The sequence below is a fragment of the Lepisma saccharinum genome, chromosome 23 (genome assembly GCF_977018435.1).
Source record: "Lepisma saccharinum chromosome 23, izLepSacc3.1, whole genome shotgun sequence".
Taxonomy (NCBI): domain Eukaryota; kingdom Metazoa; phylum Arthropoda; class Insecta; order Zygentoma; family Lepismatidae; genus Lepisma; species Lepisma saccharinum.
In genome coordinates, this window is record NC_139251.1 from 9470419 (window position 1) to 9487075 (window position 16657).

The 16657-nt window shown below is 37.4% G+C and overlaps 1 protein-coding gene across 1 annotated transcript in view; it reads right to left on the minus strand.

Annotated features, from left to right (window-relative positions):
- The window catches only part of LOC145977800 (cytosolic phospholipase A2-like), a 259035-nt gene extending 245223 nt beyond the window's left edge, over nucleotides 1-13812 (minus strand). Inside the window, exon 1 of the mRNA XM_083110093.1 lies at nucleotides 13674-13812. Within this exon, the coding sequence (XP_082966219.1) occupies nucleotides 13674-13789 (116 nt within the window). The 5' untranslated portion in view covers nucleotides 13790-13812. The remainder of the gene's footprint in view (nucleotides 1-13673) is intronic.
- Nucleotides 13813-16657: the final 2845 nt, after the last annotated feature.

Sequence of the window (16657 nt, forward strand, 5' to 3'; positions counted from 1 at the left end):
CAGATAAAGTTCGGCCAAAAGTGTGACGATATGTTTTGGTCTGTTTATTTATTTCCTTTGTTGTGCTATCTTCCTTTTTTAGTAATGCTTTTGGGTCAGAAGTGTATAGCAGTTTAATATCAACAAAGATATACTGTATTTTACCCTTTGACATTCTTATAAGGGCCCGGGACTTTATACTGGGGTGAGATCTTTACGTATCTGATGAAAATCAGCCGAAATAGACGAACTTGATAAGGTATGTTTTGACATATTTTACGCATTTTACGTTTTTCCAACATCTTTCTTGCCCGGGTATTTATTTATCCCGATCTTCTATTAGACAGGAAAATAATTAATTCTAACTACAGTTTAAAATGTAGCTAATTTTATTTACACGTATTTAAAAGTATAAGTACAGTATACAAATTATAAAGTAAAATCTTTTACAAAATCACTATAATATTAAATGAACTCAAAACTTTATTAAAACAACATTTTTAGTTTCACCTCGAGGAGTAAGAATATCTAAATAAATTGAACGGTATTGGGAGTGTCACTATTCATCTTAGCGACCCCGAAAGTTATGGATTCCACACTAATATCGGTCGTTTTCGATTATTGTTACATTCACCCGCCTTTCCCCCCTTACCCTCTAGGGGTGCCAGGGGTGTCTTACCCACAAGCGCCACAAATGTAACACACCTGAGTACATGATATACCACTCACTTGGTTGCAAACTGATGAGTGAAAACTGTCAGATCTTCCCGAGTGCCAGCTGAGAGGTATGTAGGACTGAGATCCTGTATCTGGTCTCCAATGTATTCCGATTCTGCTCTGTTTACGTTAAATACTGCGTTTTAATGCAGTTCTATTTCAATACAGGCATATTTGTCAGTGTGAATCCGCACGCAACTGATATTCTTTTTCCATTCGTAACTGCGCAAGTGCACGAGTTGGCAGCCAGTTTTCTCTTGGTTGCTTTTGTAAAACCCATAGAATCATTCGGCATAAACATCTTCCCCACAAATTTTGAAAGTAAAATGGGAGAAACACACATCATTGCAACTCAGCTGAAAACGGCAGCGTATGAACAGGCTTGTATAACAATACCCACAATTCAGGAAATGAATTCATGCATTACCCACAGAAAATATATACCTTGACGATATTTAGAATATATACCACAGATGCTCACACAGATAACGTTCCGATAATTCAACACCAGCTCAATGGATGAAACTGTGCATGAGACGTTTGTGAAATGACATTTAAGAAATCTATGGGTTTTGCCCAACTTAAAGCCACATTTACGTTAATACCTGGATGGAACTTTTTGCGTTTTGAGGCAGCCCCATCATTGTTCTACAGGTAACTAATGGTATAAAGGATCTGCTTTCAAGTGGAAATTTTGATTCTTGTCCTCATTTTAAGAATTCTGGCCCACTGTGCACAGTGGGCCAGAATTCTGAAAGTGGGGACAAAAATCTGAATTGGTGAATAGAGATACTTTAGGCTGTCAGTATTTCTAATAAAATAATATTTATAATACATAAAATACATATAGTGATTTAAATTCTGTATTTATTCACATGATAGCAGTGCAAGATAATAAAGTAACATGTTGTGTACAGATAATGCTTGTGTTCATGTACTGAGAAAAACTGCAGTTTGTTATATCACATAAAATCAGTTAAATCCTGGTCTTGTTGACATTATAACACTACCAAATGGAGCCGCGGTGGTAAAGTCTGGTAAACTGTGACTGGTAAGCGAGGACTCGGGTTCGATTCTAGGGGTGGGTGATCTATGTTCGGATTCTTTTCCTGCCTAGTTCCTGCATAAAAGCAGCTCGGGTTTACACGGCATGTAATATATGTGTACCCAGAGGCAACCGGGGAGGGAGGGGGGAGGTCAGCGTGGTGCTGATCGCATTACCTCCACAAATGACCGAGATCGTGAATATGTGGAGCCTCTACATTCCCCCATATTCCTTCATGACGCGGTGCAGTGTGCACGATGATCTTCACCTACCTTACACTACGAAATAAATTTTACTAAAGTGCATTGTGTTCATATACAGACTGAGATAAACTTACCCTTCACTTTCATTGTTAGTAGTGGATATATTTTCCATTGGTCAGGCAGATTGTTGGGGTTCATCTGACATACTGTGATGTCGAGCAAGCGAGTTACTTCTTCATATAGCGTACATGATTTCTTATCAGGTAAAGGCCGAATGCTTGATGTTAGTGGATCAGACGAGATAAGCAGATGATGCATAAGATCCTTGTTGGTTGAAATTCGGGGGCTCTCGCGCGAAAGTCGTTCTCTGATGTTCTTGATTCTTGCTGCTTTGAACCTCCTCTGAGAGCTGTTGGCTGGGTAGAACAGCTGATGGCATCTGGACCGTGCACCAAGATCTTGAATAGGCCATCGGGCATATAATACCAGAAGTATTCTGTTACAAGAAGTTTCACAGTTTAAGATCCTGAAAGAATTGGGGTTATGTCTTGCCATCATTAGAGGTGTCACTATCATCTTCTTTAGGCTTGTCAACAAATATGCCAATGAATTTCATTCCCCTGGACGTTCGGTTTTCGACCTTTCGTTTTTACTCAACATTCTCCACCAGCCTGCCCCCTCTTGAATTCGATTCGATACGATATGTCAAGGAGGAAGTCAAGAATCAAATCCATGCATGTAGGATAGTAGAACAGTCTTACCCATACATATTTTTGACTTTACTGGGAACATTTCTGCATTTTTCTGACATATTTCTGCATTTTTCTGACATATTTTTTAATTTTTATGACATATTTCGCAATTCATGTGACATAATTACACGCATATTTTACAGATTTATAGGGTATAAAGGCCATGAAAACACCACAAAGCAATTTAATTTGATTCTGAAAACAATGAAATAGAAGAAATAGAATATTTTTTGTGCATACCAAACTGGTATGTACATACAAGTAGTACTGTACATTCTTTCGCATGATCATAAAACTCCAAAACTAAACCCAAAACTAATATTTTCAAATGTTAGAATCCAATTATGTTGCAGGTCTCACGTGTAATTTGCCATCAAGGCTCCCGACATTTCTTCTTTATTTGTCACATTATCTTTAACAGTAGGAACGATAACATGAATGAAACGTAACATGTTGAATTCTCAGAATGCGTTTAACAATGATAAATCATATAAAACATGTAGGAAGGGACGTGGCGTGCATAATAACATTGTAAAGCTTACAAATAAAAATCATATTACATCCCGCGTAATTGTACTGGGTAAATTTTAATGTATCGATATGTTAATCGTCGTGGCTTGCTAGTTGTGGGCCTAGTATTCAACAGATGCGTGGTAAGACACGTGTAAGCAGGGTGCGAATTAACGGGGGGAAGCCGGGGATCCCCCCCCACCCACAAAAATATCCCTGGCAAAAGAAAATTATTTTTATCCCTGCCAGGGATGTTTAATCCCTCTTAAAGAAAATGCTATACCATTTCCTAACTAAGGTACCTTAACTCAATATGGCCTATTTGCTGTTTCCAAGCAGTTACAAGGCTAATTCAAGTAAGTTATTTAGACTGTCTGAATGACGTGATTGAACCTATTGGCTGTACCTATAGTACAGTAACTTGAGGACAAAGAAGCGAAATAGCTGGATCTTGTGAATGTGTTTGTTCTACGTGTTATAATATTGCATAGGTAAGTTATTACTTACTACATCTTCTAAGTGATAGGTGTTTATATCTCTAGTCCATATTATGATAGCTCATAATTCGTACTTTGCAACAATGTACTTAGTTTAGACTTTAATCTAAAATCCTGTTTATAACGAAGGAAAAATAACACCATGTATGGTAGACTCAATATGGCCTAGATAGGAATATTCCGTGAAGGGCATGCACAAATTGACATTTGTTACTCTTATGTTCACATTGAATGTGTGGGAGTTACCAAGGATGATGAAGGATCTTTCATTTGCCCAGATTGTGATGTGAAATCCATGGTCTCCTAGTGACAAACTATGACACGCCACTTCCTTGTTTATTGGTTTGTAAACGATATTATTTCTTTGCGTAACATCATTATGTCGTACTTTCTTTACAATTTCTGTTTCATTTTTTGATGTGAAACAACAAAATATATTACTAGGCCATATTGGGTACATACAGGCTACCCAATATGTCCTAAACGTTACTTTTTAACAAAATCTTCCCTGCTTCATGTTATTATTTAGAACTGGCTCCAATTTTCAGTACGAGTGCTTAGTACATCGCGCTGCGACGCCAATGGTCCCGGGTTCGAATTCCGCTCTTGGTTTTTTGTGAATGTCCATTCATCAATTTAATCATTTCATCACTCATCCCCATCTTCGCAAATTAGCCAAGAGGCACAAAACGCGAAGCAAAATAAACTAAATCAAATCAAATCAAATAGAATTTTCAGTAAAGTCCAGAAATGTTCTCTGTTTTAAATATTTCGATTAGTTTTACCTTTCTGACTTTGTTCACCATCAGAAACAATCGTAAACCAATCCCACAATTAATTTGCTTACTTAATGAAAAACCAGAAAACCCGACCTCCGTGGAGGGGTGGTTAGAAGGAACGCTACAAAGCAAGGACTACCGGGTTCGAATTCCGCTTGGGATTGGTTGTTTGTGAATGTCCATTCATCAATTTCATCATATAATCACTCATCTTCATCTTCGCAATTAGCCAAAAGTAGCAGAAAAGCGAAGTAGAATATAACAAATCAATCAATTAATCAAAAACCAAAAAGTAGATCCAAATACAGCATTTTATGTAAAAATATCTAAGATAAACGGGAAATATGTAATAAACCTCAAAATACGTAAAATATGTAACATTAAATTTACATATCTCGTTCCTAACATTGTAACGTAATTCCCAGACATTTCAAATTTTTGCTTGCTTACATTATTTTATCTGCGTATTATGTATTATACATTACAAATTTGCCTGTATATACAGAGGGGTCCAAAAAATGTACTACTTACACGTACTAATCTCACGTGGACGTGTAGTGTAACTGTTTAATTGTCGCGGGTAGGTGCGCTTGCAATTTGATCCGCGCATGCGCGAGTGTTGGAGCAATCACGCCAGTACAGCGGAAGACAGTCGAGTAGCAACAATGGCTGCGGTACGGTTATCATTTGTGGAACTCAAGGCTGTATTGAAATGGTTCTGGAAGTACGAGAATATTCAAGAGGTTAAACGGCAGTGGCAGAATTACTTTGGAACACGACCTCCAACACGTCGAACAATAGCCCGTATTCGTGATAAGTTCGAAGCCGACGGAACGGTTCATGATGTGCACAAGGCAAGATCCGGACGAGCACGAACAGCTACAAGTCCAGAGTCCAGTGCTGCGGTGTTGCAACATTTCACCCGATCACCGCGAAGGGTGCATAGTGGAAAGTGTACATTCCAAGACTGCTACACGCGATCAACGAGAACGATCCGGATCGTAGGGTCGAATACTGCGAATGGTTTGAGCACATGGTTCGCGAGGGACAGTTGTGTGGTCTGACGAGGCGCAATTCAAACTTAACTGTACTGTGAACCGCCTGGTCGCCCGTCAATCCTCACATTTATGTGGAGAAGGCAGTGAATCTACCGGAGCTTAACATGTGGTGTGGTCTGTCGTCGCGTGGTTTGATTGGTCCCTTCTTCTTCGAGGGTATCGTAACCGATGAGGTGTATCTTAAAATGCTTCAGTCAAAGATTTTGCCTGCCATCGGAACCCTGTTTGGCGATGAACTGTTTTACCTGCAGCAAGATGGAGCCCCGCCAAAGTACCATCGCGATGTCAGGTCGTACCTGGATGACACCTGGACGGTGGATAGGTCGACGCGGTACTATTGAGTACCCACCTCGGTCCCCTGATTTGACACCACTGGACTTCTACCTGTGGGGGACCGTCAAGGATGATGTGTATCACCAAAAACCAACTACACTCAACTACGGGTCAATCCATATGAAGTCATACAACATGGTTGCTTGACCATTTTTTAAAAAAAAATACTTTTTGTGTGGTGTGAGCCTCATATGTTGACAGTTCAGAACCACTGTTATTTTATTTTTACTATCACCGATTTGAAGATGGCGGACATTCTTTTATCATGGCGCGCGTCATTTTCTCCATACGCAATTGTAATATAATTAAGCCTTGTTTCCATATTAAAACCAATAAGTTGCTGACCAAGGCAGTTTATTAAGATAAAAACACTTAACACGTAACGTTTCGACCCTGTAGCAGGGTCTGAGGAAGACCCTGCTACAGGGTCGAAACGTTACGTGTTAAGTGTTTTTATCTTAATAAACTGCCTTGGTCAGCAACTTATTGGTTTCCATACGCAAGCATCAGAGGCAACTTTTTTATCTCAGCTCTGGTAAGTCCTACTACAATCAGACAAAATCTGTGATGTTAAGCACATTATAGGCTACAATTATATTTCTGTGTAATTTTCTAAATATATATTCCTTCATAATAAATTTTAAGGTCAAAATTGTGTATTTTAATCGCTTAAAATGACATTTTCGGACATTTTTTTTTGGGGGGGGGGGAAGGCAGTTTGTTTGACACTTGAATTTTTTTGTGCAAGTACCTGTGTACCAATAGAGTATGTCAAAATTATTTGAAGCTTGAGACTTTAATATTTCTTTTTCTACAGGGTCATAAACATGTACTTTTTGTTAAAAAATTCCAAGTTCAGGGCTAAATATCTCTGGTGGGCAGTTGTTTAAAAATCTGAAATTTGTACACAATACAGTACTCCATGATAAGTAAGTTCAGTAAAAATTTTGAGTTTGAGATTTAATTGGTTTAAGAGATACAAAATTCGTGAAAAATTCAATATTTTGTATTAAATATGGTATGCCTAATTTCATTTTTTATTAACATTTTATGTTATGAATGTGTAGACATCAGTACTGTGCGATGAGTTTATCATGCTCTTAAAGAAAATCCCAGCTCAAGAAATCTCAGCTATGTGAGAGAATGGAGTGAAAGGCCGCGAACTACAACTGATGGAGGTCATCGGAATCGTGTTCAGTTTGGGTTTTCTTTAAAATCATGAACAGCCCAAGATCGCATAGTACTGATGTCTACACATTCATCCCCATAAAATGCCTTCAGTCGCAGATGTATGTCAATTTGTAGCACATTTTCTGTGGTTAGAAACTCGATCATTGCACGCTACTTCAGGCGCTTCACCAATATTGCATGGTTACATGCTGCCATTTTCCTTGCAATAGTTCAGCATCCCTTGGCGACAGAAGTTTGAAACCTTCAATGGAGAAGCGGGAAAGTCTTATAAGTGCAATGTATGGTTTCTCAAAATCCAAAATGCGTTTACAAGGTAACCAAGAAAATAAAAACATAGGAAGCTTTACTTCTCAGCACGCCCTCGTATATATACTTTATTGTAGATCCATTTCAGGATTGAAATGTTGTTCATTGACATTCCAAATTACAATTTGCAAAATTTTAACATAAATGTTAATAAAAAATGAAATTAGGCATACCATATTTAATACAAAATATTGAATTTTTCACGAATTTTGTATCTCTTAAACCAATTGAATCTCAAACTCAAAATTTTCACGGAAGTTACTTATCATGGAGTACTGTATTGTGTACAAATTTCAGATTTTTAAACAACTGCCCACCAGAGATATTTAGCCCTGAACTTGGAATTTTTTAACAAAAAGTACATGTTTATGACCCTGTAGAAAAAGAAATATTAAAGTCTCAAGCTTCAAATAATTTTGACATACTCTATTGGTACACAGGTACTTGCACAAAAAAATTCAAGTGTCAAACAAACTGCCTTCCCCCCCCCCAAAAAAAATGTCCGAAAATGTCATTTTAAGCGATTAAAATACACAATTTTGACCTTAAAATTTATTATGAAGGAATATATATTTAGAAAATTACACAGAAATATAATTGTAGCCTATAATGTGCTTAACATCACAGATTTTGTCTGATTGTAGTAGGACTTACCAGAGCTGAGATAAAAAAGTTGCCTCTGATGCTTACGAATGGAGAAAATGACGCGCGCCATGATAAAGGAATGCCCGCCATCTTCAAATCGGTGATAGTAAAAATAAAATAACAGTGGTTCTGAACTGTCAACATATGAGGCTCACACCACACAAAAAATAAACTCTTTTAAAAATGGTCAAGCAACCATGTTGTATGACTTCATATGGATTGACCCCTACGTGCAAAAATTATAGCATCATGTGCTGCCATTACGGCAGATACACTGACGGCCGTAGTACGGTCTGCAGTTCGGCGCCATCGGAGTTGTTTAGAAGTTGCTGGTGGTCATTTTGAACATCTAACATAACTCTCTCTCAGTTCCAAAAATTGTACCCGCAAGTCAATTTTGTCAGAAGATAAGGACTATCAAACAGTGAGTACATTTTTTGGACCCTCCGTAGGTTAGGTGTGGTGACGGAAAATTGAATTTTGCGCCACACCGAGCTAGCTGTGACATCACTCCACCACACATCTGTACAAGACACAGGATTACAAACAACCGCACAGAGGATTATATACTGACTGTGTATCCATGCGCCAGAACCCAGTTAGTTTGTAAGAATGCAGTTTTGGAGCAGTTTCGCTGCCACAGGGGGCAGTGGGGCAATGCTCCCAAACCTTCGATGGAAACCAATTCTAAGGGGGGGGGGGGATATTGAAGTAAAGAAAAACGAGGCTAGCAGAATCTAAGGCCCGCTTTAAGACGAGAGCATTTTCTTAACATTTATGCCATGACCAAAAAGCTACCGTGTAAAGTTAGAAATGTTATGGCATTTCAGATGCCATGGCATATTTCGTGGCATTTCTCAAGGATAGAACCGGCTATAATTCCCTAGCATTTGTCGTATCATACATAACCAATCAGATGCGACCTCATGGTCACGAGTGCAAATATAATGGCGGTCGCGTGAGATGTAAACAACGTATCACTTCACACTTTTAAACGGCGATAACTATTCAACCGAGAGGAATATCGCTTCGTATTAAATGGTTTTAGGTAGAGAAGAAAAGTACTGATTAAATACATACTTTACAACTTTCACTGTACATGTATGGAAGAATAGTTTACCTTTTTCAATTGTAAACACCAGGGCTGGATTAACCTATGGGCAACTGGGGCAATTGCCCCGGGCCCCCACCAAAAGGAAGGTGTGAAGGACCTCCACCAAAAAAACTATTTTAACCACTTGGCTATGCTTGTGAAAAATTACATAAGAAGTTGTATTTTTAAAATAAGAAAAAGTTCAATATTGTCGTATGACTACACTCTTCTTGATCCAATTGAAGCACAGCTCTCAGTCGATCTGTTTGTAGATAACTGAAGCACGTTTTTTTTCTATGAAACTGTCGCATAGAGGTTCAGTATTCTAAATGAGCTTGCAGTGACAACTCAATCACAAATTACATCTGCAGCTCGCGAGCTTGTGAGCATCTACGAGGAGGATCTGGATTCTGGAACCCTCACTTGAGAATGATCTGATACAGTTTGCACACCTAGTAAGTAGTAGCAATGTCAAACATCAGGAAGACATCCCAATGGAACTGTCTATGTATAATATTGTATGTAAGGATCCGTTCCGCAGTACATTTCCCAATGTCAAAATTCTCTTTAGAATGTATTTGGTCTTAATGGTAACAAACTGCAGCAGAGAAAGATCTTTCTCAAAAATGAAATTAGTGAAAAACAGACTTCGTGCTCCCATGGGACAGGATCGCTTATTCAGTCTTTGTTTACTAAGCATTGAACATGAACTTCTTCATGAATTGGAATTCAATGATATAGTAGACGAATTTTCGACGAAAAAGCAAGAAAAGTGTGTCTACTATAAGTGTTAAGCCTTTGGGAATTTTCTTGAAGAAAGTGTAGTTACTACAATTTCCACAATGAACCTGTCGGTAATTATTCAGTAGATGGACCGTGCATATGTAGGGACATATTTACTCTTCATTGTAAATAATATAATTTATAATGAATTATGTACCGGTATGTAAGTCTACTGCTCAGTTGTCTGTTTCCGTCTGAACGCCCTTAGTCTTTACTCTGTATATTGTATGTAGTTACGGTGTTCACTCTTCATAATATACTCTAGACATTTAGACGCAGAATTTTACTGCTGCTATAGCGCAACAATTTTCGTCCTGTAACTTTATATTACTGAACTATTCTCCCTTCAAAACATATTTGCGATATGTTCGATTGTGAATGACTACTAACTAACTAACTAGCTCTCTAGCCTTCTTGAACCCGAAAGTTCACGGCTGCAGCAACACAGGCCTTCCATCTGTAAGATCTATATACTCTTTTCCATCCCTACAATTTCCTTCGGATCCATTTCAACATTATCCCTTCATCTTCGTCTTGGTCTTCCTACTTGTCTGTTACCATCAGGTTTCCCAACAAGAATCCTGTAAACTCCTCTTTCATCTGCCATTCGTGCCACATGGCCTGTCCACCTAAGTCTTCTTGATTTAATCATTCTAATAATATGTGGACATGAATACAAATTATATAGTTCTAAATTCTGTAACCTTCTCCAATTACTTGTCTCCTCATTCCTTTTAGGTCCAAATATGTTCCTAAGATTTTATTTTCTAATACTCTCAATTTATGTTCCTCTTTCAATGTAAGGGACCACGTTTCACATGCACATAATAAATTACTGTTGTGTAACTTTAATTTCTTAGATATAAAACCAGAAGACAAAAGTTTATGAAGAGAAAAGTAACATACATTTCCTGAATTAAGCCTTTTTCATATCATTTTCATTTGTTAATATTACTCCTAAGTACTTGAATTTGGAAACTGGTTAAAATGAATTGTTATCAATAATTAGATTTTGGTTATTACCTAACACTTAGTTTCGGCCTGTAAGTATATACTTAGTTTTCTCTTTGCTAACTTCCAAACCTATCTCTTTATTTGATTTTAAAAATATTTTAGCATTATTCTTAATTGTATTTACATCATTTCCCAGGAAGTCTACATCATCTGCAGTCTACATCATCTTTTATCAAGTTTACTTTAGGTTGCCATCCCTTTCTAAATTTATTTACACCTTCATATAAATCTCTGATATTTATATTTATGCTGTTTGTTTCAATATCGTTAATTTTACTTTTCAAGTAATCTCTTTTTTTACTTCTAAATGTGCGATTAACTTCTCTCTTTATTATATTATAAGTGCTTCAATTTGTATCATCAGAGTTCTAGCCTGATTTCTTATTTATATTAGGTTATGACATTCATTATCAAACCATGGCTTACTTTTCTTGGTTTATGGTATAGTATACTTTCTTTAGCTACTGATTCTATTGCATTACTTATGTGCTCCCAATTCTTATTTACGTATTTTTCATTTATATTTTCATCATCATTTAAATCCTGCAAAATATCGAATCTATTTGACAGTTTAATTTGGTAATCTTTCTTAATTTTATCATCAGCAAATTTTCCTGTATTAAATTTTAGAGTTTTTACATTTTGTTCCTTATGATTTATCACCGAGAGTCTTTCTCTTAATTTAGAAATTACTAAATAATGGTCACTGGCACAGTCAGCACCTCTACGTGAACAACCGTCAATTATACTAGTATGCCTTTTCTTATCAATGAGAATATGATCTATCTGATGATGAGTTTTACCATCTGGAGAAGACCACGTATATTTATGGATATATTTGTGAATGACTACTAATTCTAAAATCAGGTGTACCATTTAAACTGCTAAAAATTGGTGGTTAACATATTCAGCTAATAAAGCTGAAAAAATAGTAAAAATATGGGGGGGGGGGGCACAAAACATTTTGCCCAGGATCCTCCACAAACCTTGATACGGCCCTAGTAAACACCATGCACACAGCATTGACGGTGTAACTCGACGTGCCTTTCGTGCTGTATGTATTGTACATTGTAATTGAAACAGCTAACCGAAATGTTCCATAAAATGCTTTCGTGTAAAGTACTATCTGTTATAAAATGTTTGGAAGGATTTACGTAGAATTTATTCTTGCAAAAATGTTAAAGGAAATGCTTTCGTCTAAAGCCGGTTTTAGAGTAGCAGGACAAAATGGTATTCAAGATGGAATTAATTTTCATATATTTCTTGCATTTTTGTTCCAAATGGTCAAGAGCACCTGCACTGCAGGGCGGCCACAGAGAGGCAATTGCCCCCCGCCCCTTGATTTCAAATTTTATGCAAATAAAAATACGTTTCATAAAATTTTCTTGCTCCCTTCGCTTGCATTCTCTGTCTTTCTTACAGATTCATCAAGTTCAGAGCCGTATCTAGGGGACGGAAGGAGTCGGACCTGGGCACCGAACGATCTGAATGAAAAAAGTTGTAAAAGAGAGAATGCCATGGCCCCCATGAAATTATTGCTGCCCTATTAAATCAATATTGTTTTCAGTTTGGATCTAAAAATATTGTTTCTCGCTTCGCTCGCTGTATGATTCTTTTCTGTAATGCAGACCAAATATATACTTCAGTCTCAATTTGCGAAACAGTTCTGTTTTAAATTTATCAACAATTGTTTTGAGGAAAAGGAGCACACACATGTGAGGGACAATTCATATGATTTTTACTGTTGGTTTGTTATGAGGTGGATGAATTGATTATGTAATGTATTTAAATAATACACGTGTATATTATATATATGTATTGAAGAAACATTGAATACGTGCGCAATTTAATGTTAACATATTGCATGTGTATTTTCTTATTTTACGTCGCTTCATATTACATATGAGTAAAGTAAAGCATATGTTTTACATGAAAGTTACACAAATCATATGTACAAATATAATTATATTCGTAATTTTTGCCTTTCAAAAATGCAGTTTGTGTGCTTGTTTTCCATTATTAATGTGAAATTGAACGTGTTGAAAAATGCCATTCACAGGCCTTCATGGGTTTGGATGACTCACAGATGACTGTTGTTCCTGAATAATTTCAGTATGCTGATTCCAAAAATGAATCCATTTTTATCTATCACGTCTAGTTTTTTGAGAAAATTGCAATACACTAAGTGCCTTTATTTCAGAATAAAATGTGTAGTTCCATGATTTACTCAATAATGGCTCTGTTTGAATGATGATAAAATATTGGTTTTCAAGAATGCAAATCCTCCAATTTTGAAATATGAATAAACAAAGTAGTAAGCATTTAATCCACCTTCTATTTTTAGAAGACACATTGACATGAAAATAGTAAACTTTGATTACATAAGTTACAATTACAACGATATAGAAAATAATGTCAATTTTTAGACAAGCTATGGATAAGTATAGAACGTGATTTAGATATAGAATAATATATAGGTTATAGGCATATGTAGTTTTGAATTTGCAGTGGGAAATTGTACGAGCATTTCTATCTAAAATGTAACATTGAATTGAAGACGGTGGAGTGCAAGATACAGGAGGGATATGGTAATATATTTCAAAGACGTAGCAATTAAAATTAAATTAAATTAAAGGATTTAGGGAGTACTGTACCGCCTCCCAAAAATTTGGGTGATGCCATGTCCCCCTGAGCCCCCCTCCTGCGCCACTGTATATACTATGTACAGAAAGTAGAAACATTCTCAATAAACTGTGCAGTAAGCCTACCTTGCAATTCCAGACATCCTACCGGAGTGATGGTCTGCTGAGCATGAAGCAGTATTCCTGGAGGAGACCCTAGGATGAAGATTGCTTGCAAAAATCTTACTCGCCCAGTGAAGCATCTCGCTGTTCTGACTCGTTTCGTTTGTTTCGGCGAACTGAGAACGGAAGCTAGCTCCTTGGTGCTGCCCCGAACAGAAGTTTGTTTCCTTGAGGCTGGGGCAGAGTGTATAGACGTCTGCAGAGTGGATGAAATGTTTTCCCGCCTGGCGTTTTGCCTACATTATCGTTTGGAAGGAAGAACATCATCTGTTTACGTAGGTGCAAGTTGGAAGTTGTCTCACTTATATGACGCCGGCTGCTCACGGACGTGGCCAGCATGTGGGCACTGGAGGGCACTAGCCCGCCCGAAAAATCGTTTTGGGTCTCCCTTATCGCACAACCTTGCGTTCTGACGTCAGACGAGGAATACATACGTTGTTAGGTTAGGTCTGTTTCCTTTAGCATAAATACACTGTACTGTATTATTTATGCCAGGCCCGTACACAGGATTTTTTTGAGGGAGGGGCCAGATCCGAAAATGTGGATCAAAGAATTGCGTTGCATTAATTGAGTTAGGTCGCTTTTCTGTTGTTTTTTTGGCTAATCACGACGATGAGGATGAGTGATGATAGGATGAAATTGAAGAAGGAACTTTCACAAAGACCACCCATGCCAAGGCCGGGATTCGAACCATCGCATAGCAGCGCGCTGTGCTAACCACTATGATGGTCGGCAAAATTCTGTTGAGTATTAGATGTGACCAGGAATGCTATGGTATTATTGCAGCTAGGGCTAAGCCTACATCCAACGACAAAAGTAATAGTAAGTAAATTGTCCATTAGTATTTTCATTCATTCTGTTTTCGAGTGTGATTATCGTGAATTAAAATAAGAAAAAATACTAAGCAGATATCAACATCTGCTTCGTATCAACAGAATTCCATCCCTTAGAACAACACAAGATGCAGAGGAAAAAAAAAGAATAAAATAGTGATTATTATCTTTGCTGTTGGCTATACAATTACATATTTGTAATGTTATGGTTCAAAGTGACGGGATAGAAATCAATTCATCGATAGACTAAACTAAAATTAGTCAATGTTACAGACTGCAGACTTCTGGAGCCTCTCTCTCTCTCTTTCTCTCTCTCTCCACAAACAACGCATTCATTTATGCAAGGACAAAATCGAAATTCTTGCACAACCTGAAAAATCGTCAAAGTAATTTTCTTAGGTTTTTATAGGTTCACATTAAAATATTCCAGAATTCGTAGAGGGGGGCCATGGCCCCTATAGTCCCTCCCCTGGGTACGGGCCTGATTTATGCTAAGAGAACTAAACCTAACAAGCCTTACCTAACAACTTAGGCATTTAGCCGAAAAATAAAAGTATTCTCGGTGACGGCAGAACGCAATGTTGTCCTCGCGTTGTGCGATCAGAGAGATCGTTTTAGCTCACCTGGGACATTCCTCCCCCTAATAAAAAGAAGTTAAAGGCAACACGCAGATCAGAGGAAAATGGTGAGAAAATAGAGCGAATGAAGTGATTATTTTGTATGTTTGTTATTTAGCGTCGCTTTTTCCCTCTTTTGACTAACCGCGACAATGATTATGAGAGATGAAAAGATGAAATTGATGAAGGGACACTCACAAAGAACATCCATGCCAGGCTAGGATTCAAGCAGTGAACTTTGGTGTCGAGATCGAAATTTGACCATCGAAACGGCAAAGAAAGATAGAAATTTAAGACAGTAAAGAGCGGGGAGGGGTGAAAAGATAGAGAAATGTGAAAAGGAAAATAAATGATAGAACGAGATAGTCTTTAACGACTCAACTGGCGCTGCAAGCAAAAATTCTAGGCAGAATTTCGTGTTCAATTTGTCTTAACAAAAGACGATCGATATCAGCATTTACACCGCTCTACCCTTTCTAACTTGTTGGACTGGACACAGAGAGAGAATATCAACATCCGGGAACAGTAAGATAAGTCCTCGACAACATCCTTCGGATAAAAATACTTCGTAGACAGGAAGTAAATATGTTTATGTGTATAAGCTATTTTGAAATAATTTCCTTACGAAGAACAGAGCATATTTCGAACATGATGGAAATACCTATGTGTAATAAAGAATAAGAAAGGGAAGTTATTAGAAAAAACTAACCTCGTCACAATTATATTAACATAGGAGCGTAGCGAATTGGGTTGGACCATTTGTACCTGCAGGAACAGTCGAAATTTTCCAGGTGTTCCCATTTTCGGAAAGCAAAATTATGTGTGTCTGTATATATCAAAATAGATGTATGTGTGTATATAGGGTGATTGGTAATTCGACCTATTCCTGGAAAGGGGTAATACTAGAGCACATTTGCAACAAATTTGATCCTATGCACCGGGGGTCGGAAATCAATGGGTTTCGAGTTATTGCAGTTTGTAGATTTTCGTGACATAATCCGACTTGCGACCAAAAAACTACTAATTGTGAAAAAACTACTACACCCTGGACACTTAATCGACACGTTTCTAACAGCTGACAAATGAGTGACTACTGGAAAAAAATTCATGCCCGAAATTACCATACCCACAGAAAGAAACAGTCATTGGAGCACCCGTCGTGAAGAAATTTGGAAATTATCGTTTAAATCGAAGAGGATTACTCAAAAAATTGGTAACACACTTAGCGTAGAAATTACGGAAAAAACTTCCTCGTTTCATAAGCTCTCCAAAAAGATACAAATGTTGTCAACTGGCACACGGGTTGGGGGAAAAATCTGAAAAAAAGCGGAGAAGGTGCGCTGTAGACCTCTTTGTAAAATAAAAAGAAGTTGTCGGTTGTGAGAAGTAAAGGAACGAAAATGAGTGAAATAATAATGTTATTTACCATTCTCATGATTCCAGGTTGTCAGAATTAACTGTTACAAAAACTACAAATCCTGTTAAAATTGCCTCCATA